Source organism: Phoca vitulina, unplaced genomic scaffold (genome assembly GCF_004348235.1).
Source record: "Phoca vitulina isolate PV1807 unplaced genomic scaffold, GSC_HSeal_1.0 scaffold27, whole genome shotgun sequence".
Taxonomy (NCBI): domain Eukaryota; kingdom Metazoa; phylum Chordata; class Mammalia; order Carnivora; family Phocidae; genus Phoca; species Phoca vitulina.
Genome location: NW_022589730.1, coordinates 17240014 through 17266918, shown reverse-complemented (window position 1 = coordinate 17266918; position 26905 = coordinate 17240014). Strand labels below are relative to the sequence as shown.

The following is a 26905-nucleotide window of genomic DNA, read 5'->3' as shown; positions in this document are numbered from 1 at the left end:
ATAGAATGAGAAAGTCTACATGTGGTCAATTGGAATCCCAGAGGGACAAATATCGAGAGTGGAAAAAGAGCAATATCTGAAGACATGAAAGCTGAGCACTTGCCATAAATAATAAAAAAACTTAAATCCACAGATAAGGCGCAAAGTAGGTTAGGCAGGATAAGTAAGAGGAAAGCCAGGTATAAACAAATTATAGAAAGTTCAGAACAACAATGAAAAGCAGTTAAAGATAAAACAAATGACCTACACAGGAATAATTAGACTAAGAGGTGCCCATTCATCATTAGCAATGGAAGCCAGAAATCAGAGGAATAGCATCTTCAAAGTATAGAGAATGAGACTGTCTTTTTACCTTGGATAAGACTATGGAGTTTTTGGGGCGCCTGGGTGGCTCAGTCGTTAAGCGTCTGCCTTCGGCTCCGGTCATGATCCCAGGGTCCTGGGATCGAGCCCCGCATCGGGCTCCCTGCTCTGCGGGAAGCCTGCTTCTCCCTCTCCCACTCCCCCTGCTTGTGTTCCCTCTCTCGCTGTCTCTGTCTCTGTCAAATAAATAAATAAAATCTTTAAAAAAAAAAAAAAAAAAAAAGACTATGGAGTTTTTCTTAAGGGTTGTCCTGACCCCCAGTTGCCCCCAAAATTATTCACAAACTCAAGACTTTAGAGGGGTGGGGTTGGGTAGGTTGATGACACTAGTCACATTAAGAAGATTTATTTACATCTTTCTACATTCCATAACCACTCTGAGTCTGCTTCTAATATATAATTTTCATCATCTTCCATGTATGGAGACATTTTCAGATAAACAGAAACAGAGTTTATCGCCAATGAGCCTTTACTAAAAAAAATTTAAACTCTGTTCCTCAGGAAGAAGGAAAATGATCTCAGATGAATGTCTAAGAAGCAACAAGTAATCCTTAGAAACGAAACCACAAAACACATTGCTAAAACCAAAAAAAAAAAAAAAAAAAAAAAAGGAAAAAAGTATGAAAATAACTAATTTGGGGGTTTAAAAAAGGATGGAATGAAACTGGGTAGTAATACCATGGAAAGAGCTAATAAAAAATAGTGTTTTAAGCTTCTTCTTTTGTTCAGATGGGGGATTAAGATACTAACTTTCGATTTGTTAAGTTAGGCATGCATATAAAATGGTAAAAGTAAACAGTAAAAGAATAGAAATGGAACAATTAACATCCCAACTGGGAGAGGGAAACAAATATAATAAAACAACAGCATAATTCAATAAAAAGATTCATTTAAAAATAAGGGAGGGCGCCTGGGTGGCTCAGATGGTTAAGCATCTGCCTTCGGCTCAGGTCATGATCCCAGGGTCCTGGGATCGAGTCCCGCATCGGGCTCCCTGCTCCTTGGGAGCCTGCTTCTCCCTCTGCTTCTCTCTCTCTCTCTCTGTCTCTCATGAATAAATAAATAAAATCTTTAAAAAAAAAAAATAAGGGAAAGTACAGTAAAAATGTGGAAACAAATCTAGATATTTTAGAAATATTATTTAAAAAGGAAAATAGCTAGGGGCGCCTGGGTGGCTCAGTCAGTTAAGCGTCTGCCTTTGGCTCAGGTCATGATCCCAGGGTCCTGGGATGGAGCCCCATAGCGGGCTCCTTGCTCAGGGGAGGAGTCTGCTTCTCCCTCTCCCCCTGCCACTCGCCCTGCTTGTGATCTCTCTCTCTCTCAAATAAATAAATAAAATCTAAAAAAAAAAAAAAAAAGGAAAATAGCTAATATAGCCAGTTAAGAGGCAAGTGTTTAGTCACACTGGGGAACAAAATAGGAATCCAATATCTACGTCTCAGATATTTTTGGAGCTCTAGAATGAAGAGCACATAGGTGTTCAAGATGTGGTTCTTAAAAAGCTTAGCTATTTTTATACACAAAGATTAGTTATTTACAAGCCTCTCTTTGTTACCCATCTCTATACTCCTCAACAATTTGAAGCATGGTTTATTTCCACGTGTAATCATAAACACCTTAAATTTGTGAGCTTTCTCTATGTGTCAATGAATGCAGCTAAGTTCCAAGATAACACCAGTTTTTACAGGTACGTGGCCATCTTCAAAGGACTGTTTCATGGGCTTTCTTTTTAAAGAATCCAAGTCACCAAAAAATTGATGAGAAAAATATAGTGTTATTTATATGAAATTTATGCAAATAAGTGACACTATGTATTCAGCTTTGGGTACTTCCCAGGCTTGATTAAGATACACATAGTTAGCTAAACCAACTCAATTTGTAAAGAGGCTTAACATTAAAATATTTCCTATTTGTGATTACCTGTTGTACTTTAAAATCGTTCTTGCTAATTTTTCATTTCTGATGACCCAGTGAAGAGCATTTACCAAATACCCACAGTATCAAATCTTAGATGTTTAAAGCAGCCTCCAAAGTGAACGGAATGGAACAAATTCTAGAGAACAACCTACAAGTCAGGTTCTATGAAATTGCTGGGTAGATGGGAACCTGACTGGAGGATGCAACAACAGTTTGGATGAGAATGCCAAACAGTTTGTCTTAAGGGTTGTCCTCCCTGCACTATCCCCTTCCCCCCCCCCCAAAAAAAAACTGGATTGCTATTCTGAGACTTCCAAGTGGTGGGGCGCAAGAAGAACTGATCAGCAATACTAGTCACATTAAATGTATTTGTTTACATCCTATCTCCTTCCACAAAGGATTTGAGTATGTTTATAATAAGCAATTTTGTCTAAATTTAAAAAATCAGGATCATAGAAAATATGTAAAGAGTAGGAATATTTATCTAGGCTAGAGATCCCTAAATTTTGCTGTACCTTAGATAGAATCACCTGGAGAGCCTCTAAAAATCCTGATGCCCACGTGGTACCCCACATCAAATAGATCAGTGTATGGGGGAGGGGGGTGGAGAATAATAGTTTTACAGCTTCCCTGAGTGTTCCTATGTGCAGTTCCTATGTGCAGTAAAGTTTGGGAACCACTGGCAGAGAAAATACACATTAGCATCACCTGGGAAACCACTGAAACTACTGATGCCTGAGCTCCTACCCTGAACCAGTGTAATCACAGTCTCCTACGCTGGCAACTGAGCGCTTGGTACTGGGCACTGGGTAATTTTAAAGCTCCCCAGATGGTGACAATGTGCCTTCAGCATAGAGAACCACTGCACTGGGGGAAACCCGTACATAATTACAAAGGGGACTGATTTCATTTTTTATACGTTCTTTTATGGCTTAAGGCCATAAAGTTGGTCCTGAGTTTCCTGGTGGCCAAAGTAAATAGAAAAACAATCATTTGAAATTGTTCTTGTCACCCATTTGTAAAAGCTTTCCAGTTCCTTGGAAGAAAGAAAGCTTTTCTTCATAGGTCTGAAACATCTTGTTTGAGTCTTCTTATGGGGGCCATTGAATGATGTTATGGATCACAGTTTTATAAACACCCCTACAATAAATGACATATGGCAAGTTTCATATTGTTGTTTCTAATTGCCATCCCTGAGCAAAAGCCAAGGATATGACCCAAGAGTGCCAGAGATGCAGGCTGTTGGGGTGGGGGCGTGGGAGCAGGACCGATGAAGAGAGGATGAGAGGAAGTATGACACACCTCTACATTTCCTGAAAAATTACGGCTTCCCCCAGAGATAAAGGCTGGGACTATGTACCTCCAGGATGTAGGAAGGGTGTCCTATGTAATTAGAAATTACAATTCTCTATTAGAAAATTTTAAAATCAATTATTGTTCCCCCTCGCCCATAAAGGATACGAAGCTTGACAAAGGCCTGGCTAGTTAGGGTAAAGAAGTAGTGAAACCTATAGGAGTCACAATTGGGGTGTGTGTGTGTGTATGCACAGGTGTGTATGTTAGAGAACCTTTTATTTATCAAAAAGAATCTAGGTCTGAAAGGGTGGAAAAACTTTGGCCTGGAAAGAATGAACAGGGAGACCGGTTAAAGGTTAATTTTTTTTTCTCAGTCGGGCTTTTCTGGCATCTAAGTACTATTGATTTAATGGCCCGCGGTTGGTAGACAAGAAGGCTTCTGAGTACAGTGCTGACTCCATGGGGTTAAGCCTTGAAGGGAAACCCATCATACGCAGAGCAGATTGTTTTAAGCCACTGTGATGTCATGGGAAGGCAAAGGAGAATTTAAGTTAGGATGGTTGTGCCCATTTTCTTTTGAAAACGATCTAGCAGGGCCTACAGCAGATATTTTAGTAAAGTAGCTGGCAACAGGCATAATGATACTTATGGATCACGTGAGTTCTCCTTTCTAACTTGAAAAATTCTAAAAGCACCCTATTAATCCCAAGTAGGCATTCTGAGGTTTCTTTTCAAAGGAAAATGGCATGTTCTGCTTTAAAAAAAGCAAAAAAAAAAAAAAAAAAGCAAAAACAACAACTACCAAAAAACCCCCCAAAACTCGCAACTGCATTTACCATCTAAATTAAGGAAAGGCTTCCTGGAAGAAGTCGAGTGATGAATTTCTTTCACTTATTTCAAGTAGTCTCTGGCATTCCTATAGATCTGAAGGATGAAAATGAACTGCTTGCTAAAGAAGAAACGGTAGCTGGAATGTGGGAAGACTCCTGCGGTGGCTAATAAGACGTCTTACGGGTTTGCATATGCAGAGGATAACCTTAAACTTGAGTTTGATATTTCACCTTGCGGCTCACAAATGAGCTGCCTTTTATTCCAAGAACAAGGCTGGCTGTTTCCGAGTGGGTGGGTGTGTACCCAGCGCGGGCGCCGTGTTGGTTTCGTGCCCCGTAAGGTTGACACGGGCAGTGACGACTCGCGGCCACACCGGGGCAGCCTCTCCCCGGCAGGCGGCCGGCCGGCCGGATCGGCCCGGGGAGCTGACAGCGTAGCTGAGTCCGGCTGGTTGGGATTGCCAAGAATTTAAAGGGGTCTCGAAACATCCACGTTTCCCCCTTTAACAGTTACGGCGAGCTTAGGGCTCTGGGTAAAAAGACCATGGGGAACAGGAATGAACTGAGCGGGTTTTGGTTTTTTTTTTCCCCCTCGGGGAAAATGCCTTCAGCCCACCCTCCCCCCCAAATGCCCAGGCCGCCCCTTCCCCAAAACAGAGGGAAAGCTGGAAAGGGAGGGTGGGTCAGCTCGGAAGGCCAAGCCCGCACCCGCAACCCTCCTTTCCCTCCCAACCCTGGGCCGAGCAGCCCCGAGGCCGGGTGAGCCCCCGAGCGCCGCTGGGAAGGCCTGGGGGTGGGGTGGGCGTGGGGGCAGAACCCCGCCACCCCGCAGCCCGCGGCCCGCCCCCCAGGCCGGCCTGTGATTGGCTTGGGGGGCGCGTGTGCCCGCCCCGGCGAGGGGGGGAGGGTCCCCTCTGGGCGCCGGGTAGGAGGAGGCGGAGGACTGGGCGGAGAGAGCGGGGGCCGCAGGGAGCTAGTGAGGGGGCGGGCGAGCCGGGTTCCGGAGATCGGAGAGCAGGCTCCGAGAGGGGCGGAGAGCGGCGGCCGGGCGAGCGGGGAGGGAAAGCCCGGCGGGCTCCGCGCCGCCGCCCGCTGCACGGCGCGCTCTCAGCACCGCCAGCCCGCACGGCCCCGCAGCCTTCCGGGAGGAAGCGGCGCAGGCAGCGGCCGGGGCGCGCGCTCGGGCTCCCTCACCTGCCGGCGTCCGGCGGCTCCCCCGGCGGGACGCGCGCAGGCCGGGCGCGCAGAAGACCGGCCGCCCGCGCCGCAGCCCAGCCGCCGGGGAGAGCCTCGGAGCCCGCGCGGGGCGCCGGCTCCATGGCGACCGGGCTCGGGGAGCCGGTCTACGGTCTTTCGGAAGACGAGGTGAGCGGCGCCCCCTTCCCGCCTGGGACTCCCCGGGGAGTTCCTGTCCCGTGCCGGCAGGGGGTGGGGACTGGGCCGACCCCCGGGGTGCGCGTCCCCCGCGCCTGCGGCGGAACCCCAAAAGCCCGGGCGCCGGCGGCGGGCGTGCTCGGGCCCATCTGCCCGGCGCTCGCGCCCCCCCTCCCCAGCCCCCGGCCCCCAGCGGAGTGCATTGTTTGTAAATAAAGCGGCGCGACGCCTTCGAGCCGGGGTTCGCTCGGCCGCTTCCCCGCCTTGGGGGTGGGAGGAGGGCGCGTGCTCCTCTCTGGCCCCCTGTTCCCCCTCGTCTCCCAGCCGCGTCTCCCGGGCTGTTGGGCAACTTTCCGCCTCTCGCCCCTGCCTCTCGGGAGTCCATGATATGTGTCACGTCTGGGTCTCGGCTGGGGGCCCGCGCCGCGCGGGGGAGCCCGGGGCAGCGGAGGAACCTGAATTGTTCTCCACCCCCCTCCCCCCGGAACTTTCCGGTGGTAGTGTCAGCAAGTGCTCCGATGAGTGTGTGCTTATCCCGGTGGGAGTGGGCAAGACGCTTGAGCTGGGTGTGTCTGTCGCTCTGGCTTGCAGAGTCGAAACCAGGAGTGTGGATCTCAGGGTCTTTTTGGTGGGGGAGGACGGCCAGCTTGGTGGCAGGTGCTACTGGAAACTTGGAGGAAGCTTGCAGCCCTGCCATTTTTTTTTTTCCCCCTCCCAAGGATTCAAAGCCCGGCACCTCCGGGGTAGGTGGAGAGACAAAAGCTCAATTGATCGCCTTTATTAATAAAGCACATCAAATAAGCCACGCCCCCAAGGCTGTCGGTTTGAGTGGAAAGAGCTTTGTTTTTACCCTCACTCTCTCCTCGCGGTTTTCTACTCCCCCCTTTGGAAACGATCCTCAGCTACGCTCGGCTCTTATTGGTGTGTTGCTCTGCCAGAAAGGGGGGTGGGAGGCCTGTCGCTGGCGCGGCGTGACCGGCAGGCTGGATGGAGCAGGTAGGAGGGGTTTGCCATCTGGCGGGGTGCGAGCTCAGGTCTGGCTCCCCTTTCGAGAGGTGAATTTACAACCCATGAAGCATTACTCAGCAGGGAGGTATTTCCTATCCTGGTTGTGCATTTCATGAAAAGTTGATGCCTGGAAATTCAAGGATTTCTGGCTTTCTCTTTCTTCCTCTCCTTTCTTTTCTGAGGTCCCCTCTTTCTCTGGTGTTGGGGGTGGGGTTAGTGGAGAGGCTATTATCTAGACCTGCCTACGTTATGGCTTCTCTCTCACCAGCTTTGCTGCTCTGGTATGGGGTGTGTGTGTGTGCGTGCGTGTGTGTGCGCGCGCGTGCTTTGTAAGTGTGTAATGGAATAGTTATCTTGGGGTGGGGAGAGTGGGGGTATGACTTTTTCTTCACAGGGCTAGGTAAGGCTTGCTGTGGTATGTAGTTTATCAAAGAATGATCACAATGCAAATAATGTGTGATTTAACGTTTTTGATTATTTTGCCATGCTGTGCTCGTGTAAAATAATTTCCCTTTTTGGTGCAGTTACCTGGGGATGGGTGAAAAGGATCATTGTTTCTTTTACCCAGGGGGTTCTCCTCTCCCAGGCTCCTCTACCCTTTGAGGAGCTTTCCTTTTCATCCTGTACTTCTCCATTTAATTAGCAGCAGTAAATGGCAGGCAGTGAGCTCTTAGAAAGGTGCTGAGATACAGACATTCCGAAACAAAGGGCTTTTGAGGTATTGGGGGGAAGACAGCTGCACTTCAGCTCTGGTCTCTCTTGTTCTAAATTGTATGATTTTTAATGGCGTGCTGAAGAAAAAGATATTGACAGTGTTTTGGGAAATTCAACTGGATAAATGAGTCCAATGCATGTCCCTGTTGTTTATTCTTTGTTTACATTTATATCCAGTGTCACCATCTACCTAGCATACATCTTGCCTCTTTAGATGAGTTAACTCAGATCTTCTTAACTGGTGTCCAGTGTGAAAGTGAAGGATGGAATATACACAGAATTGGGGTGCGTGTGTATGTGTTTGTGTGTGTGAATGGGTTCACTCCTGTATGTTGCTAGAGGGGTGTTGGGGCTGTGTGGGGAACAGCATGAGGTGATGAAGACATTTTCTTGATTGAGTGATGGCTGTGTTGCTGGTACTCTTTAGTTCCCCAGCACTTTTGTATATTACAAAAGACAAGTGGCATCTGTTGTCTTTTTCCAGCTGCTTCTCCCAGTGAAAAAAAATAAGGCAGGGCTGTTTTGATGACTTCACATTTCTTTGGTATTTGCTTTTTATGGGAGGTTTCATGCCGTCAGGTTAGCCTTTGGAAAATCAGAGAATGCCTTCGTAGAATATTAACAAATTGTTGAATTTGCACAGCTTGTTTTGTCCCCCTGAATCAGGCAGTGTAAGAAAACAAATGAAAGATCTTAACAGGCTCTTACGGCAGGCAGGCTGATGAAACCGATGGCAGGGTTGATTTTCCAAGGCGTGTTAAATACGAGTGCACTTCAGTTTACACACTTGGTGTGCTGGGGAACATCACACCTGAAGATAGTTTGATGGCTACATAAGAGTTATCTTACACATCTCTTAGCAAAATAGGTGTCCATACCTAGCACAGTTCTTAAAAGTTAGTTTGTATTTTCTTTGGAAGTTGATGGACAGCATTGTGTGTTTGGAGTGCACTTAGTGTCCTGTCCCATCTCAGAAACATTTCTTTCGCTGTAAGTATTGCCGGTGATGAAGCATTGCGGTGGGATGCCAAGACAGAGGACCATGCTCCTAGGTGTCTCCAGCTTGTAGAATGAAAGGGGTTAAATACGGGCTTTACTTGTGTGAGTGCGTGGACTGTTTATCTTTTGTGTCTTACTGGCTGAGGTTCCTCGAGAGGTAGAGTTCATATTTACTGATTCAAATCAGGTCACCTTAGGGAAACCAAATTTGAAAATTGCCATCAGATGAAGGACTTTGGTGTTGAGAGATAGCAAATTAGCAAAACTTGTGATGCAGGGCCCAGCATCAGATTTGGTTTGGAATCAGAGCAGTTGGACTGGTTGCTGCATCTGGCTTGGTTCCTTGGCAGTTTTTTGTTTTGCTTTTCGTTTTTATTTTATTTTTTTTTGGCAATGTGTAGCACTTTTTGGCAGTTTACTTGGGAATATAAACTGTTAACCTCTTGAAGTCTTTTATTACAACGTCTTGGAAGTTATACTTCATTGAAAAGATTTCTGGGTGAAACACTAAAGTCTGAACGACAGCTTTCTTATTAGATGTGGCAGCTTTTGGGTGGTTACAGTGAGGCAGATGGCATAGAAATGAAGGCCAGGCTGACGTGGGATGGTACTTTGACACCCTCCCTCTGTGTTTTATACAAACAAGAATAGTTGGCTAATGTTTCATATTGTCTATGCTGCACCTAGCACTGTGTTAAGGCTTTATGTACTTGTGGTCTCATTTAATCCTCATGAACCTCCCTCCCCCTCCCATAAGGGGTGCTGAGATTTACAGATGAGGACTGGAGGCTCAGAGATGTTAAGTAACCTGCATAAAGACACACAGGAAGTTATGGAGTCAGGATTGGAACTCTATTCTGTTGATTGCACAGCCCTAGTTTTTAGCATTCTTCCTCTCTTCCAAGTATCTTGAAAGGTTTTCATAGTTAGATTGTTGAGGTTGATTTGCAATGGAGATGAACATCAGAAGTTGTAAACCAAAGACTTCTAGTTCTGAATGCACCAGGAGGCTTGCTTAGTAGTATGGTCTCCACTGTGTTTTAAAGCTTGGGAATTTTTACAGAAAATGGCAAAAATCTGACCTCATTGGGGCTCCATTCTCACCTGGCAACAATGAGTGGGTCCATGCGGTGGCCCTGGAGATGTGATAGCTGTGCTGTATTTGCTAGCATCCCCACTACTCCTTATTGTTTTAGGGTTCCATTTACTCCATAACAAACCTGTAAGGTTTAACTGTTGGCATAGGTATATTTTCTTTAAGATGCGGTCAACTCGGGGCGCCTGGGTGGCTCAGTCGTTAAGCGTCTGCCTTCGGCTCAGGTCATGATCCCAGGGTCCTGGGATCGAGCCCCGCATCGGGCTCCCTGCTCGGCGGGAAGCCTGCTTCTCCCTCTCCCACTCCCCCTGCTTGTGTTCCCTCTCTCGCTGTCTCTTTCTCTGTCAAATAAATAAATAAAATCTTTCAAAAAAAAGATATTAAAAAAAAAAGATGCGGTCAACTTTAAGTTGCACCATTATTTTCTGTACTGCTAAGACAAAGAAAAAAATTGGTCACGCTATGATACACCATTAATTTTTTGACGCATCCTTATTTCAGGATGTTTTAGAATTCCTGACTCTCATTAGAAACCTGGGATAACCCTGGGCTGTCAGTTTCAGTAGGTCATTCAACGCTTTCAAGTCAGTTGCTGGTCAGATTTTTGCCTGTTTCTGAGAAAAGGGGTAGCATCAGGGGAATGCTCTTAACTGGGCATTGGCAGAGAAGAAACAGGGAGCCTACAAGCTAGGCCACCTTGAATAGCCATCTGTAAGTAATTCAGAGTGGTCGTTAATTTTTCAGAAGTGGTCTGTGTTTTCAAGAGATTACTTGAAACCCTGCATGCCGTCTTTGTAGCTGTGCAAAATGATCACAAGATGGCTTTTGGAAATTAGTTAAGATATTGTCTGGACTAAAGGTGGATGCTGAACGCAGTTTTGTAGAGGGAGATAAAACTTTGCCCATTTGTTCCAACTCCAGATGCTTGAAATCAAGCCTAGCTGTGCTGGTTGGTGTGCTTTATGCCTAGGACACGAGCAATATTCGAGTTACAGTCTGCATTGTGATTGCTAACGTTGAAGAAAAACCCTAAAAGGGCCTAGATTTTATTGTGACATTTAAAAGCAATTTTATAAACTGGCGAATATAATGTATTGTCTTAAAGTTCTACTCTCATTAGATTTTTATTTTCTTTAAGGGTTCTATGGCAGTTGTAGAAACTGACATTTTAATTTATTTTCAATTTAAGTCAGAAGGCTTTAAATTATCTCATTCCTGAAAAGCAGTTTCCTTAACTTAAGGAATAAAAATAATTTTGTTCAAAGGAGTGAGGACTGTGGCAAAACGGGAATCCCTAGACCATCCTGGTTTCTTTACTGTAGCAGAACACAGTTTAAAAAGTGGTTGAATGGTACTTGGCCATCTCCTCAGTGCAGCGAGGACCCACACTCCAGGAAACTTCTTGCAAAGTTGTTTTGTGATATTGGGAGCATTAGTATGCTTGCCATATATTTAGGAGACGTCTCCAGGAGGAAGTCCCTGACATTAGGGAATGGCGTCACACATCGCAGCAGTGCTTTTGAGTTCCTGTTAAATTGCTTCTGCACTCACTGTGAGGGAAGAAACTTCATGCTCATTGCTGGTTTACTTGCCTTCCTTCATCGAGCAGTTACTCAAACAACATAGAAGCGCGGTAGTATGTGACTGGTGAAAGAAAGAAATCAGTTTCTCTTTGACAGATTGAGATCATCTTAACATTTTTATTTTGAGTTAAAAGGTCTATTTGAACAGATTTTATTGGTGCCCTTGAATTTGGGTCCTAGATGAATAGCAGTAAAATGAGATTTTAACTTAAGAGTTTTCAGGTGTTCTGATTTTGTAGGTCTTTGAAGTGTTTTTGGCTTAGTGATCTATTTAATTGGCAATAAAGCAGACTATACTTTTGATAATCGATATTAAAGAGGATCAAAATAATATATGAATAATTATGAAAATAAGTATTAGGATAGTAGGATTGGTGAAGGCTATGAGAAGGGTGGCCAAATGTTACTTTCTGTTCTTGTATTGTTTCTCTTCCAGGTTACCCTATAAACAAACATATCTCGCTTTCTGACTATAGGTGGCAATGTTTGTACTGTTTCATGTTGCTGCTCTTGGTCGGGAGTTGCCTGTTGGTGGGATATGGAAGTGAGAGCCGAATTCAGCGATGAAGATAAAGAAACTAGATTTAGAAACCAATGTTTTCCTACAAACTAAAAAAAAAAATTGTTTAGTAAAAACACCTAAGGTGATTGTCAGTGCGAGCACTATCAAGAAATACCCTTTTATCCAGGGCATATTAAATTTGGAAGAGGAACAGGCATTTGGATCTGGGGGGAAATCCCCCCACAAATATACACACAGAAAAGTTCCTTTGAGAACCACGGTGATGTCCTTTGTTCTTGGGTGCATAGGGACTTCTAAAAAAAAAGAAAATGCTAGTTCTGTATGGACTGCTCTGGAATTGTCATTGGCTTTGAGGAGGAACTAATAATTATCACCACTCCCGAGTATTTGATTGCCGGAGAACTTTCTTGATTCCGAGGTAAGACTGGCTCAGGTTGTGCAGAGAGAAAACCAGCGGTGTAAAGATCTGGGACACACGTTTCATGAACACATAGGACCTTGTTCGAGTTGTAATGATTTGTTCTGAACCCGAGTGGCCTGAAAGCAGCTGTCACTGTAATAATACCTTTAGGTGTGGAAAAGCTATATTCCGTTAGCGTATCTGGGGTAACTAGCTTAAATCTGACCCTCTAGTCGACTTTTTGTCCCTGACTCCAAAGTCCTGTATTGATTCAGAACTTGCCAAGTTTAATGGTTGAGACTATCTGATTCCCTTGCTGTCATCAAATTCAGTGTTGGGTGACTTCCTGGCAGGCAGGCATCCACTGAGAGATTTCGTATTTTTATACCTCCTATTCACCAAGAAAAAGGGGCCATTGAAAAGTGACTTTGTTTTTTAAGAATTTTTTTTTTTTTTAAAGATTTTATTTATTTATTTGACACAGAGACACAGCGAGAGAGGGAACCCAAGCAGGGCGAGTGGGAGAGGGAGAAGTAGGCTTCCCGCTGAGCAGGGAGCCCCATGCGGGGCTTGATCCCAGGACCCTGGGACCATGACCTGAGCCGAAGGCAGACGCCCAATGACTGAGCCACCCAGGCGCCCCTTTTAAGAGTTTTTTAAAGAAAGATTTTATTTATTTGAAAGAGCGAGACAGCACAAGCAGGGCGAGGGGCAGAGGGAGAGGGAGAAGCAGGCTCCCCGCTGAGCAGGGAGCCCAATGTGGGACTCGATCCCAGGACCCTGAGATCATGACCTGAGCTGAAACCAAGAGTCAGATGCTTAACTGACTGAGCCACCCAGGTGCCCGAAAAGTGACTGTTTTAGTGTAAGATGCTGCGATGTGAAATCCAAGATGGAACTTGGAAGGGCTCGTAGGGATCGTGGTCCCACCGAGGGGATGGACTGGCCATGGCTGGTCAGGGTCGTGTCCCATCACCTGCAGTGTGTCCGCGCTCCGGTGCACCGACGCATCCCGGGCACACCGGAGTGAAGTTTGGAGGGATTGCGTGAGTGGCTCAGGCACTGTCCATGTGTTGTCCGCCGGGCGGAGGCCGTGTGCTCCTTCTGCCTCTGCGCGTGACTGGCCACCTCCAGCAGACCCCGGTGGGGGACCCTGTGGTGCAGCGACAGGGGCTGCGTTGTGCCTGTGAGTCTTGGTCTGGCCTCAATTAGCACGGTTTGCACTTTCCAGCTGCATTCAAGGCCTGGCTCTCCTCGCTCTCCGTGGATGCAGCTGTGGATCGTGTTTTGTAGTGTGCCTTTCAGAGCGCGTTGTGGGGCCGGACTTCACAGTGGGAGAGCATCGCCGTTGGGGAAGATCGCCAGCACGTTTATATCTGGCGGGAAGTCCCACCAAACCGCCTCTGTGGCACATCTGTTACAGATTACTGTCTCGAAATGCAAACTTAGTTTTGTTCAGGGATCTATAGGATTTTGAATGTTCCATGGATGTTTTGGCAACTGTGTTAGAAGTCACAGGCTTGAGGACTCTAGTGGAGACAGGCTTGGGTCAGAGGTAATGGAGAAGATAAAGATCTTTTGGTTTTTTTCTTTTTATTTTTTGATTTCTTTTTATTTTTTATTTTTCTTTTTTAAACGAAGATGTTTGTTGAATGGGTTAGTTTTACTTACACGTGTATGTCTTGTTTTTTTAAATACTGGAAGTTATTTTGGTCTGGTGTCGTCTCCCCACCCACCCCCCATCCGCATCCCCACAAAACAAAAGCAAGCCTAAGCTATTTAGAGAATTTGCTTAGTAAGCGCTCAGTGTATCTCATGGAATTAAAAGCTCCACATACTCTCAAATCTGCCAACTACCTTTAGAACCAAAGTCTGTTGAAAACCTGTGCTTGCTTGCTTTTTTTTTTTTTTCCTCTAAGGCTCCATTTTTTCCCTCTCTCAGTTAATAAGTGATTCATCTTTGAGTGTTAGCCTAGTGCCAACTTCATCTTTGGCAGTTTGGGTTGGAAAGGGGAAGGAGTGTGAGGTTTAAAGAAGAAGCAAAACTGAGAATCCGTTTGCTTCCTTTTACTCTCCTCCAGTCCCTTTGGTGCTCCGTGTCTGGGGTGTGATAATTGGATGTGAGCAGAACGGCAGGCAGGTCGTTTCTCAACTTTGAACCGACTGCACATCCTCCCCGTTTGTTAATAACTCCAGAGGATACATGAATGTGGCACTTGACTTAAGCTCTGTCTGGAGGGGCTGAACCCACTGTGTTGATATTTGAGTCCTAGAGTATGTTGATGCTGATAATTGAGAAATTGGTATGTGCCATGCCCACCTGCCTGTGGAGGGGATGTCTTCATTTCCCTGAGAACACGTTGAGCTTGGGCTAAGAGCTTTTCCTTTCCTTCTTTGAGAAGTGAGGTAGAGAAGAGCATCCTGCAGCAATGGGGGTGGCTGGCAGGGCAGGGGAGGTGTTGGGGAGTATTTAATAACGTGGAGAGGCCACTCATCTAACTGGAAAAAGTCGGTTACAAAATAGTGGGTGCAGTACAATCTCATTGTGCTAAAAGTATTTATGCATAGGGAAAAATGACTGGAGATGTATCCCAGGATGTCGAAGGTGGTTATCTTTGAGCAAAGGGATTTCAGGTGTGATTTTCATGCCTTTTTATCTTTTTTCTTATATTTTTCTACAGTGAAGTTTTTCTTAATATAAAAGTAAGTTTCAAAGTGAGATAGAAAGAAACCTCCCAAATGCTTGTAGTACTTCAGGCTTTGGGTAAAAATGAGAGCACTTGCTCAGAATACTGATGGTGTGTGTTCAGTTGAACATATGTTCATCGAGGGCCCGCTGTGTGCTCTGTATTTAAGGATGTCAAGGTCGTCGCGTTGCCACTTGTGCTTTTGAGGAGCTCCCCGCCAACGTGGGAAGTGGAGGGATAGGTGAAGGATGGGACACTTTGCAAACAAAGTGACCGGGAAATTAGACTTCTTTTCACTTGGAGCTTGTAGAACAGAGGTTTTGTTTTCTCCACCATGGACACTTCAAATTTGTATTTTCATCCTTCTGTGTGTTACAGTTGCATAGAAATAATTTAAATCTTTAGTAGCGTTTTGTGTTCTCTGAAATTTTTTGTGTGCACTATAAAAAACAAACTGAAATCTGTTTCTCTTTTTGTGTCCTTGGGTTTTGCCTTCGCGTCTTGTTGGTGCAGCCCTGAATCGTTTTAGATGTCAGAATGGTCCTTGTGCACAGCTTTCGTCATCTGTGCAAATATTTAAGTATCTGGAAGCTGCTCTTCGTTTGGCCTTGGAGCAGACTTGTAATGTCCATCCAGTATCAGTACGTCCGAGTATGTTCCATGGTGGTCCCTTCCCGAACAAAAGGGTGCAGTTGACAGATGTCACATTATGTGTCATCTGACACTTGTCTCTTTGTGTCTCCCCCAACCCCCACTGCTTTTACTATTTCTGACATAAGGATGCATCTTTTTTTTTTTTCAAAGATTTTATTTATTCATTTATTAGAGAGCACATGGGGGGGCGGTCAGAGGGAGAAGCAGACTCCCCACTGAGCAGGGAGCCCGATGCGGGACTCAATCCCGGGACTCCAGGATCATGACCTGAGCCGAAGGCAGTCGCTTAACTGACTGAGCCACCCAGGCGCCCATAAGGATGCATCTTACAGTGTGTTTAATGTGGTGGTGGGTTCCTTGCACTCATACCACACTCCCTCCTTCCTGCTTACAGCTTAACAGTAAGTTACATCTTACAGAACTGTGGTACTTGAGTTGGCCAATCTCAGTTTGTGTATTATGGCAGATTATTGACAGTTGTCATGGAGATGAACGTTATCTCTCGGTCAGTTTTGTGTCTGTTAAGTGCCCACCTGGACAGTAAGGACATGTGCCAGCTCAGTGATGTCATTAAGGAATCAAGTTCCATTCTTTACGCCATTGTTCATAAAGTCTAGCCCTTTTCAGAGACCTATGGGTCCTCGGGTGGCTGCCAGTGGTAACCAGAGCCATGTTCTTTTTTCCTACTTGCAGAGCAAAGGGGATGGCTTCCTGTGTCTCTGTCTTTAAGATTAAAGAATTTTCATTCCCGGAAACACCCAGGCAATCTCTTGTGTCCCATTGGCCAGGGAAGTTTCGATTTGCTTATCTCTCAGCCAGCTAATGGCAAGGAGGGGATGGAATTACCTTTAGTGTTCTAAGGGTCTACCCCTTGAGCTGGGGTGAAGTCCATGATGACCCTACATTCCACCTGCTGGATAATTCATCCACCTTCAGTTATGTACACCTTCAGAAATATACCCATGGCTTTGTGAGATCACATGTTTCCTTTCTCTACGGAGGCAACCCAAATATTCATTTAAGTATTGCAAGGATCTCTGGGTGATACACTGTCCCTTCTCTAACACTTGAAAGGAGGTTTTTTTTTTTTTCTTTTTTAATGGTCTAGTGACTTATGGCTGAATAGGTGTGGTCCACCAAACATCAACCTACAACCGTGAAGAAAGAGTAGGATACTACAATAAACCTCCCACTTGGAGAGGGGGAAAATAAGAAAACTCAGTGTGGTAGCTGGTGGATCAGGACTAGCAAGGAGTCCTTGGCTGGTCAGCTAGTCTGGCAGCTTCTGGCTTTGCTGGATTAGGCCCAGTGTGAGACCCTCCCATAGTCCCTGTCCTCTGCAGCTGCACCTGGCTGGGGCCAGCAGCAGACTGCCCCTTCTTGGGTCCTGCTGGGTGTGAGTTTGGGGCTTTAGGGTTGTGTGTCTGGGGTTGAACAGCCACGGGCTAGTGTCTTCTGACCTGAATGTTTGGCAGTATTGCTCCTGTGAAAACTTAGCGTCTGAGTTTTTCTGCTTCTAGTCAATTCCTTGGGCTGGTAAGAACAGCCAGTGACCTTATCTAGATGAGGCCTGTGGTTCTGGGACTTTCTGTGTCTTAGTGACTGGTCTCCATGCCCTGTTCATTCCTAGGGCTTCTACCTCCAGGCAGTTTGAAAGGAGCCTTGGATGAAGAGGCACACAGTTTGGGTCCAATAGCCATCTGGGCCCTTGAACCCACTCTGCCTTTGCTCTGCCTATTCAGAAGGGCCAACTTCCCCAGACTGGGGCTGTGGGACCCACAGGACCCTCTACCTGGCCCCTGACTCAGCCATTTCAATTTTATTTATAGCCCTTATTTTATACAAAATCTGTTATAGTTAGGGCTCTTGATTGCAAGCAACAGTGACCAATTCTGATGAATTTAAGCAGAAAGGGATTTATTGAAGGCATTTTGGATAGCACAGAAGTACCTGTCAAGCTGGAGACCCGGGCCTAGATAGCAGTCAGGGGCCAGGGGAGGATGGGCGCCCCAAATCACGGCCAGAGAACCCTGGCTCCCTGCCACTGGGTGCCGCCCACACCCCTGTTGCTCATCTGGCTCCAGAGGGCGCGGAGGGAGCCGCGCCAGCGCTCTTCTTTCTTACCGTGTTGGCGGTCCTCACAACCACTCGGGCTCAGTGATTCAACAGGAGGACTCACCAGACCCAGAAATGGTTGTACTCACAGTTACGGTTTATTACAGTACGGTTTATTGCAGTATTACGGTTTATTATAGGATACAGAGCAAAATCTAAAGAAAAAGCTGCATGTAGTGAGGTCCAGAGGAAGCCAGGTTCTGAGCTTGCGGGAGTCTCTCCGAGGGGCGGCACACGGGATGCGCTTAATTCCTCCAGTGGACGTTGTGCCCACGTGTGTGCAATGTTGTCCATCGGGGAAGCTCCTGGAGACGCCACGCCCAGGGATTTTATCGGGGCCTGCCCCTGTAGGCACCCTCTGTCCAGCACGTAGGACCGTTCCAGACTCCGGGAAGGGGAGTCGGTGTTCAGCATGAACCACGTGGTTGGCACAGTCCGGGCCAGTGAGCCACACTTCTCATTTAGGGAGTGTTTTCTATCTGTGGAGGGAACCGTTGACCATTCGAGTTCCCAGACACCAGCCAAGGGCCAGTCTTGAAAGCAGGCTTTTGTAAGGAGAGCAGTCTTGGGCCTGCTGCACCACTTCTGTCCTGCATCCTGCCTCTCGGAGGCCTTGGCCAATCTCGGTCATGTGCCAGCAACCCTTGCTGCCAGGGGAGGGGTAGGCAGGCTTTGTTCCTCCTTTCTGAAATTTTTGGTTTCTGTTGGGGGAGGTGGGCCTGGCCTCCCTCCAGAAGTCACACTGTGGGGGATCCCCAGACATAGGAATTGTTTTCAGATGCTGGGCAGCACAGCATCTCCCTCCCACAGAGAAGACCCCGCTAAGCATGAATCAGGCCCATTATAAATGTTAAACGAGCGTTTGCAGTAGTGAGGCGATGCGGTGTGTGTTGAGCTGTTGCCATCCCTGCATCAGGGAGAGGCTATGACATGTTTTTGTGTCCTCGATGGGGGCTGAGTGCCCCCCTCCCCCCAGTGCTGTAGGGGTGCAGGCACTCTCCAGGGGCCTGCAGTATAATAGGGGATATGATAGGGATTGAGCTGAGCCTGAATGAGGTGTTGCCAGCTACTTGAGGTTTGGAGACAGAATGTTCCAGACGGGGTAAGAGCAAACATGAAGGCCCCAAGATGAAAATGAGTGGGAGGAACAGAAGGAAAACCAGAGTGGCTGGAGCATGGGGGGCCTCGCAGGCAGTGGGGTCAGAGAGGGGGACGGGGGACAGATCAGGAATGGCCTTGACAGCCAGTGTGGAGGGCTGGGGTTTCCTCAGTGCGGTGGGAAGCCGGGTTGGAGGGTTTCTGGCAGGGGAGTAGCGGGATCTGACTTGTGACTTGAAGGGACTCTGGAGAACGGGTTGTTGGGGGCGGGGCAGAAGTGAAAGCAGGGAGGCCAGTCAGGGAACTGTGGTACTGGTCGATGAGGAGGTGTGGCAAGCTGGGATCCAGGCCGGGCAGGGCAGCGGTGTGTGTGTGTTTGTGTGTGTGTGTGTAATGGATGGTGGGGGGGGCAGGGGGCCCCAGCAAGGGGGGTGGTTGTGGAATGGATGGACTTGGCGTAGGTTGGGGAGGAATTGCCTGGCACTTGACAGTTACAGTTTGGTGTGAGCAGGTAGGTGGAATGTCCGTTCCTGGGAGGAAGACTGGAAAGAACAAGATTGGGGGGAAATCGGGAGATCAGCAGGTCTGTGTTGATGAGGCTGAAAGTGATAGAGCTACGAAGCGTCGGGGTGATGCCCACAGGCAGGGGGATGTGAGCGTCTAGAACCCAGTGGAGCCCTCGGGCCGGGGATGGGACGTTGGAGCGCCTGGTGTCTAGTTGACACTTGAGGCCTGGGACTTGGGAAGGTGAGGACGCAAGTGGAGGCCCTGGGCAAGGAGGGTGGCCGCTGGGGTGGGACCGGCCAGCACGCCTGGTGCTGTGGGGACCGAGTGCCAGGGGGCCTGGGGGCGCACGCGTTGGTGGCCTGGCTGAAAGCTGTGCTAGGAGGGGTGGGAATGGACGCCCTGGGAGGAGAGCAGACACAGGTGGGGACTGGAGGCGGCCCTGGGGAGGAGTTTTCGCTGTGAACACGAGTGGAGACCTGTGGCTGCTGGAGAGCAAGGAATGGGTCCTGGGGGATGTTTTCTGAAGTTGGGAGACCCCAGAGTGTATTTGTGTGCGGAGAGGGAGAAATTGGTGCGGTGAGGGGGTCTGCCTACGCCGTGAGCTTGGTGTGATCACCGCTGTGGGGTTTCTGGGCGTGCATTCGAAACCATCTCTAATTGTGTTGACATAGGTGACCCTTCAGCTGCCTCAGGCCGAGGAGGTGAAATGCCAGTACGTCAGTGCTGACCTCCTCCTGCCCAGTAAAGGCCAGATGATGGTGGACGGGGGTCATGGGTGTGAGTTTCCCTACAGCCGGAAGGGCACAGAGCACTGAGTTGGCACCAAACATGCGGAGCTGGCATGGCCTTGTTGGGCTCTGGGAACCAGCCTGGTGGCAGCCGGTGCCACACGATGCACACCTAGTTCATGCCTCCTGAATGGAATCACAACCCAGAATTTTAAGTCTGCACAGAGGAGAATTGAGAGAGTTTTTTCACCTTTCAAATGGAATGTCAAGCTTGAGAATTACCCTTCTAATTCTTGGTTGATAGCCACAGTACGCTTCCTGGTGTCCCCGACCTTCTCTCTCCCATTGTCCTGACTCTTCGAAATGCTTTTTAAGATTTATTTATTTATTTATTAGAGAGAGAGCATGAGATGGGGGAAGGGCAGAGGGAGAAGCAGACTCCCCGCCGAGCAAGGAGCCCGATGTGGGACTCGATCCCGGGACTCCAGGATCATGACCTGAGCCGAAGGCAGTCGCTTAACCAACTGAGCCACCCAGGCGCCCCGAAATGCTTTTATAGGGTTATATTTTAAAGTAACTTTAGTCTTTTTACAATGAGGCTGGTCTTAATACACAAAAAGGTTAATAATTGCAGGAAGGGACAGGAATGCCCATTTGTGGATAGGATGAGGTGGGTTGGCAAGTCCAGATTCCATAATGTCTCTGTTGAAGGAGCAACTGCTCAGTTTTCTTACTATTGTGGTGATTTTAACGCCCAGGCAACAAGGACCATGCCTTTCTTTGCCAGGCAGGCTGAATTCTGGAGTCTGCAAAATGGCATTTCAAGCAGGTGCTCTGGTATGGATGATGACAGCTTCAACCGTTTCTTTGCCCTTTTAAGAATCTGTGGAAAATAAAACCCAGGGTGTGTCAGAGGATCAAAGGCGAGTGTGTGCCCTTCTGTTGAATGTATTTGCCTCTTTGGGGCTTGGAGAGGCAAGAGGTGTGTCTGTCCAGTTAGAATTTTACTCTTACCTCTTCTCCTTCCCCCCTTAATTCTAGGTCATGGCATAGACAAGAAAAAAGGGATAATCTCTATGGCATGAATAACTTAGGATTCAAAAAGATCTTAAAAAGGGTTTTTTCTCTCTCTCTTTTTTTTTTGGCTAGCTGATCTGATGAGATTGTCTGATCTGCAAGGGTCTTGGCTGGAGTGCACACCTCCTGGGCCTGATGTTGTGCTGGGGATGGAGGTGGGGGGTGGGGGCATGCAGCTCTGGCTTCCAGGAAGTGTTGTGATGTGTTTGAGCCCCGCCCAAGACCGCGATCACACGTGGTGGCCGTGAAGCAGCAGAAACACCTGTACAGGACATTGCTTTTGGGTCTGGGGCGTGAAGATAGGTGGAGAAGCCAGCCAGGGTGTCCAGCTTCACACAGTGAGCTGCTGAGCTGAGTTTTAGATGAAAATAAGCGAACAGCTAAAATATGAGCACTTTCCATATGCGAGGTGCTGATATTAAGGTCTTACAAAAACGGACTCACCTAATCATCACATCAGCTCTTTGAGGTGGGTCCTCCTGGCTCCGTCATACCAGGTCAGGGTGAGAAACTGAGGCACAGAGATGTTAATTGACTTGCTCAGAGCATCACAGAGCCCGTAACTGGCAGAGCCAGGACTTGAGCCCAGGCAGTCTGGCTCCCAGGACCGTGGGTGGAACCACCACGCCACGGGGTCTCAGGGCAGTTCTTCAGGCATGGGGAGGAGGGCACTGCGGAGGCCCTGGTGGCCAGACGGAAAGGCAGAGAAGAAGTGGCTGTGTGGACCTCGTCGAGTAACTGGGTCCCCATCCTCTGAGGCACTTTGGGAAACCAGTGTTGCTTGTGCTTTTCTGGCGCTCACCATGCAGCAAGGGGAGAGTGGATGTGAGGTGAGTAATGGTGGGTGGTCATGCCGCGGGCCAGGTACAGAGGGTGGTGATGACTGGGGGAGCCAGCAACGGGGATAAACGCAGGAGGTGTTTAGGATGCAGGTGGCATTGGATTGATGACTGGTTGATTAGGTGAGAAAAAAGAAGGACTGTAGAATAATCACCCACGTTTCTTGTTTCCGGGGGCTACATGGATGGGAGGAAGGGAGAAACCTACATCTATTTTTTCTTATTACTATTACTTTTTAAAGATGTATTTATTTTAGAGCCTGTGCGTGAGTGGAGGGAGGGACGGAGGGAGAATCCTTGAGCAGACTCCCCGCTGAGCGTAGAGCCCAGCATGGGGCTCGATCCCAGGATCCTGAGATCATGACCTGAGCCAAAGGCAGATGCTTAACCGACTGAGCCACCCAGGTGCCCCGAAACCTGCATTTATTAAATACCTAGTATAAAGGTTCTAAACTGGGGGACATGCCCCCTCCAACATTGTTGGTTGTCACAACTTGGGACGTGCTACTGGAGTCTAGTGGTTAGAGGCAGGGGATGCTGTTAAGCATCCTGCAAGGCACAGGGCATCCCCGACAACAAAGAAGTACCTGGCCCCGAATGTCAGTAGTGCCAAGGTTGAGCAGTCCCACTCCGGTATGTGTATCAGTTTTCCATAGCTGCTAACTTAACCCATGAACCAATCATGAGACGTTATAAATTCCATCTTTCACATTTTTCCAGTGAGAAAACCAAGGCTCAGTGGGGAACAGGGTCAAAGCCAGGGAGCAGCTAGTAAGTGCCAGAGTCGGCATCCAGACATGCCTTCTCAGTTCTCCCCGCTGCTCTTCTTCCTCACACTGCTGCAAAGGAAGAGGCTCGTCAGACCATGGGGTTCTTTTTCTGTAGCGTTGGCTCCAGACTGGAGGAGGCAGGAAGGAAGGTGGTTATTTATACTCAGCTCTGCATAGGATCGAATAGCTCTGCATTTTCTGATCCTGAAGGTCTTACAGTGAGGATTTCACAGAAATATGATCATTTAGACGTTGGCGTCCCCCTGCAGGTCTAAATATGGGAACACATACTATCTTTTCCTTTAAAAATACTACTGTTAATTTATGATAAGCTAAAATGCAGAAATTTTCATTCCAAACCCTGTTTATTCCTTGTGCATATGAACTACTGCAGGGCCCCCTTAGTAATTTAATTACTAAGTATCCCTTTAGGAAGAGATAACATGAAGAGGGGAATTTGGAAGATCCTATAGGACTGCTCTGGATTTAGAGATAAATGTAAAAATACATTGATTTGCCAGAGGTAAGGAGCCCTTTTGAGAATCGGTTTGTTTTAGTGTCGTCTAGAATAACCAGACAGCTTTTGGTAGCTCAGGATACAGTTGCTAATTTTCTAATGGGGTTTCTAATTATAATCCAGCTCCTGGGCAGATTTTGGATGTATTAGCAGCCTTCCTTGATAGCTCGTGAGATTAGAGCTTTGAGACCAAGTTCTCATAGTTGAACTCTCCATGATATCCTATTACTGATATTTTCAGAGTTACATATTTTAGGATCTAGTCTTGGACGGTGATGTGGAGGAGGCTGCCCCACTGAAATTGGGATAGAAACTTTTATGGGCATTATTTGTCTGTTTAAAACAGTCTTTGTGTTGTGTAGTCTTGTTTTTTGTTGGCCACACGGTGTCCTGGCGCTTGGGCTGCTGGGACCATTTGGTGAGCATGAAGTTTCTGTCTTTCACCCATTGGATCTGTTGTCCTGAAACAGATGGGGCTCTTTAGTCCGGCCAGTGCTTTGGGGGAGTCCTGTTTGCTGCACCTGCTCATCTGTTGTCAGTTCTGCTAGGAAGTTGATGCTCAGGGAGTCCCGAAGGGTGATCCCATTATGCAGTTTGGCAAACCAACAGCAGAGCCGCAAAGGTTTCTGTTGGGAGAGTTCATGTTTTCATTATGGCGCAGATGGATACAAAATCAGGATGAAAATGAGACAAGGAGGACTTAAAACTTCTCCCATTTTGGTGTTAGTGGTCGCTAGCCTGGATTAGACCACATTCAGCATTGAACTCGTGTAGTTTCTGCTTTTCAGATCCCTTGTTTAGGTTCATAAGCATAACTCAAAAGTAGTAGTAGGTAGTTTTCATAAACTGAAGGCATGATCAGTGAAACGAACTCTTGTAAACTTGTCTCTATATTGAGGCATAACCATCAACATAACAAATGTAACAAACATTTATTCACTATATTAATGTTAATATTATTCAGTGCTTAACTAAGTGGGCTGAGCTTTTTTCTGCCCCAACATTTCCCAGTGAGGAAGACCTTATCCTATATTGCTTGCCTTGGGAGGAACGATTAATTGCGTTTCCTTTTTGGGGTGGGAAGACCACAGGCAACATGATACAGTATTTTTTAAAGCTTTTATAGAGTAGACCTCCTTTAGAGAGAAAACATTAGTGGGGAAGCCACGTGTGGCCTTAAATTATTTTTTATTATAATGTCTTAAAATATGTCTAAACATAAAAGGAATTAACATGTTTATAGTGCATGTATCACCATAATGATCACTAAAACCAATGTACAGATTCATTACAAATCTAATGCCCAACCTAATTCAGTTGAACTATGATTTTATTTTATTTTATTTTTTTAAAGATTTTATTTATTTGACACAGAGAGACACAGCAAGAGCGGGAACACAAGCAGGGGGAGTGGCAGAGGAGGAAGCAGGCTTCCTGCGGAGCAGGGAGCCCGATGTGGGGCTCGATCCCAGGACCCTGGGACCATGACCTGAGCCGAAGGCAGACGCTTAACGACTGAGCCACCCAGGCGCCCCTGAACTATGATTTTAATGTGACAGGTGATGCTGTTTTGCTAAAACCACAGCTATCATATCTGTGCTCAGGAAGTACTAGCTGCTAGGACAAGTTTCCCTTTCCTGACCTACCACGTGCGGGGAGTTGGGGGGGCGGTCCATCATTTAATTCTGTTCTTCTGTTTTCTACTGTACTATGTGCTAGAGCTCAATGAAGGCCTCTTTGACTTGAAGTCTTGTTAGCTGGAGACCCAGGGGAAGTACTGCTTCCATCTTGACCATGAATACAAGTGCCAGTGGAATCTCCAGAAATCAGTGGGAGTACCCAGTGACATGAGGTGGCCATGTAGATGACCTAGAATGTGCTTGTATTAATGTATGAAGGTCATTGCCTGAGGCTTCCTGTGCAAGGTGTGGTCCCTGCTCTCCAGTCGATCCAGCAGGGAGGGGATTCCAGAACGACGGTGGGTGGCGGAGCCTCTTTGGGAAGCTGATGTATTCTGTCTGTTGACTCTGCTGTTACACAGCTGTGAGGGGTCAGAATGTGGGGGACTCTCACCCGGCCCCAGCAATATAGTGTCAATTAGATTTCACACATCTTAAGCATTGTTGCTGTTTGATCTTTCCCAGATCTTGCCTTTACTGTTAAGAGACAGTTTGGTACTGAAAATTACCCTGGTAATATAATGCAATTCAGGGGTGCCTGGGTGGCTCAGTTGGTTGAACGTCTGCCTTTGGCTTGCGTCGTGATCCCGGGATCCTGGGATCGAGTCCTGCGTCAGACTCCCTGCTCCACGGGGAGTCTGCTTCTCCCTCTGCCTCTCCCTCCCTCTCTCTCTCTCTGTCTCTAATGAATCAATAATAAGAAAATAACACTTCATTCAGTCTCCTCTTTCCTTTGCTTAGCAGCCCTTTCCCTTTTTCCCCTGTCACCATCAGATGACCTTGCCGATTTTCCAAGTAGTAAATGCTTTTGTTGGATTTTTCTTTTTCAGGGCAACCAAAAATCAGTGATTGGCTCTGGAGTCCCTAGCAGGCAGAGCTCGGGTCTCTGTGCCCTGCACAGCGTGTAGCTGGGGCCTCGGCTGCACAGACTTGCACACGGTTCCTGGATAGCTTCGGTATTCTTGCCTTAAAATAATTCCTCCCCCTTTGCTTTTAACCAGGGATGACCGTAACATAAGGAACATTTTCTTAACAGATCGACTGGATGCCACCCATCCGAATGAGCATTGCCATTCAAGGTGGGTTCTTGGGAGGGTAACTGAAGGTCAGTGAATTTCTCAGTAATCCTTATTCTGTCAAAACTGCTTTTTCAGCCAGGTTACTGTCCCCATTAGCTTCATTGCCTTACAGTAACACCTCATTAAAATGCTCTTAACTGGATTGAACACTCGTCTTAGTCACTGTGACTGGCTTTGAAGCTGTTTCTGGAAATTAAATTTATCCCCTGGGAGAGCATACTTGCCCACCACTCCGGGTGTTGGATGTAACGGGATCTGGGCTCTCTTGGCAGCTCCTCCAGTAGAGAAGGTCTGAGAAGGTGTCGAATGAGGACTTTCTGTTGAAATAAGTGTTTAGAGTCCCAGGGTGGGTAGAATGGCATGCCACAGTTACTCGTGCTGGATTCAGAAGGAACCGGCCATATTCTTTAAGATGCATATCTTGTAGAGTTAGTATCAGGAAAGAAACTTCATGTAAATCTTTAACAAAAGTAAAAGCAGAAACTACTGAATTCTCATGCAGTAGAAATACAGACCCATCCCCCCCTCTGCTCTCCCCTCCCCCCCCCCCCCCCATAATCACTTCAGTTGTTTCCAGTTATAAGGTATTTTTGGATGCCTTTTGTAAATCCTGTTTTGAAGCCTCTGTTTTCATAGAAGTTAGGTGGTTTGGGGCTTTATTTGGGACATTGATTTCTAGGCACTAGGAAATTCAGTAACTGGCTGAGCGAGCACTTTGTCCTCGAATGCTGCACGCTCGTTTGGGGATTGGGTTGATTTTTGTGAGGTTTCTAAACTTAGATCCCTCCTACACACCCACAGTGGATTCAGAATTTGTCATCTTTCAGTGATCCTTGATAGGCTCACCAATGTAAGCTTTTTAAAGGCCCTTTCTTTTAAAGTGAAGTTAAATGCGTTTTCAGTTTCTGCCAAGAAAGAACAGCAGCGGAACGAGGGAGGATTCGGCACCACCAAGCCGAGCTCCGTGGAAGCAAATTGGTGTGGAGACTCACAGTGCTGGCTTGGATCAAGCAGTGTCTAGTCCTAGCTTAAAACAGGTCTGGATGAAAGTC

At 47.2% G+C, this 26905-nt stretch overlaps 1 protein-coding gene across 2 annotated transcripts in view; it reads left to right on the top strand.

Moving 5' to 3' along the window:
• The first annotated feature begins 5658 nt into the window (after positions 1-5658).
• The window catches only part of NEDD4L (NEDD4 like E3 ubiquitin protein ligase), a 330492-nt gene continuing 309245 nt past the window's right edge, over positions 5659-26905 (top strand). The window contains exon 1 of one of the 2 annotated variants that reach the window (XM_032422607.1): positions 5659-5771. In XM_032422607.1, coding sequence (XP_032278498.1) covers positions 5724-5771 — 48 coding nt within the window. In that variant the 5' untranslated portion in view covers positions 5659-5723. Of the gene's footprint in view, positions 5772-6598; positions 6777-26905 lie in introns of those variants that run through there. The other variant, XM_032422609.1, reaches the window with a different exon arrangement.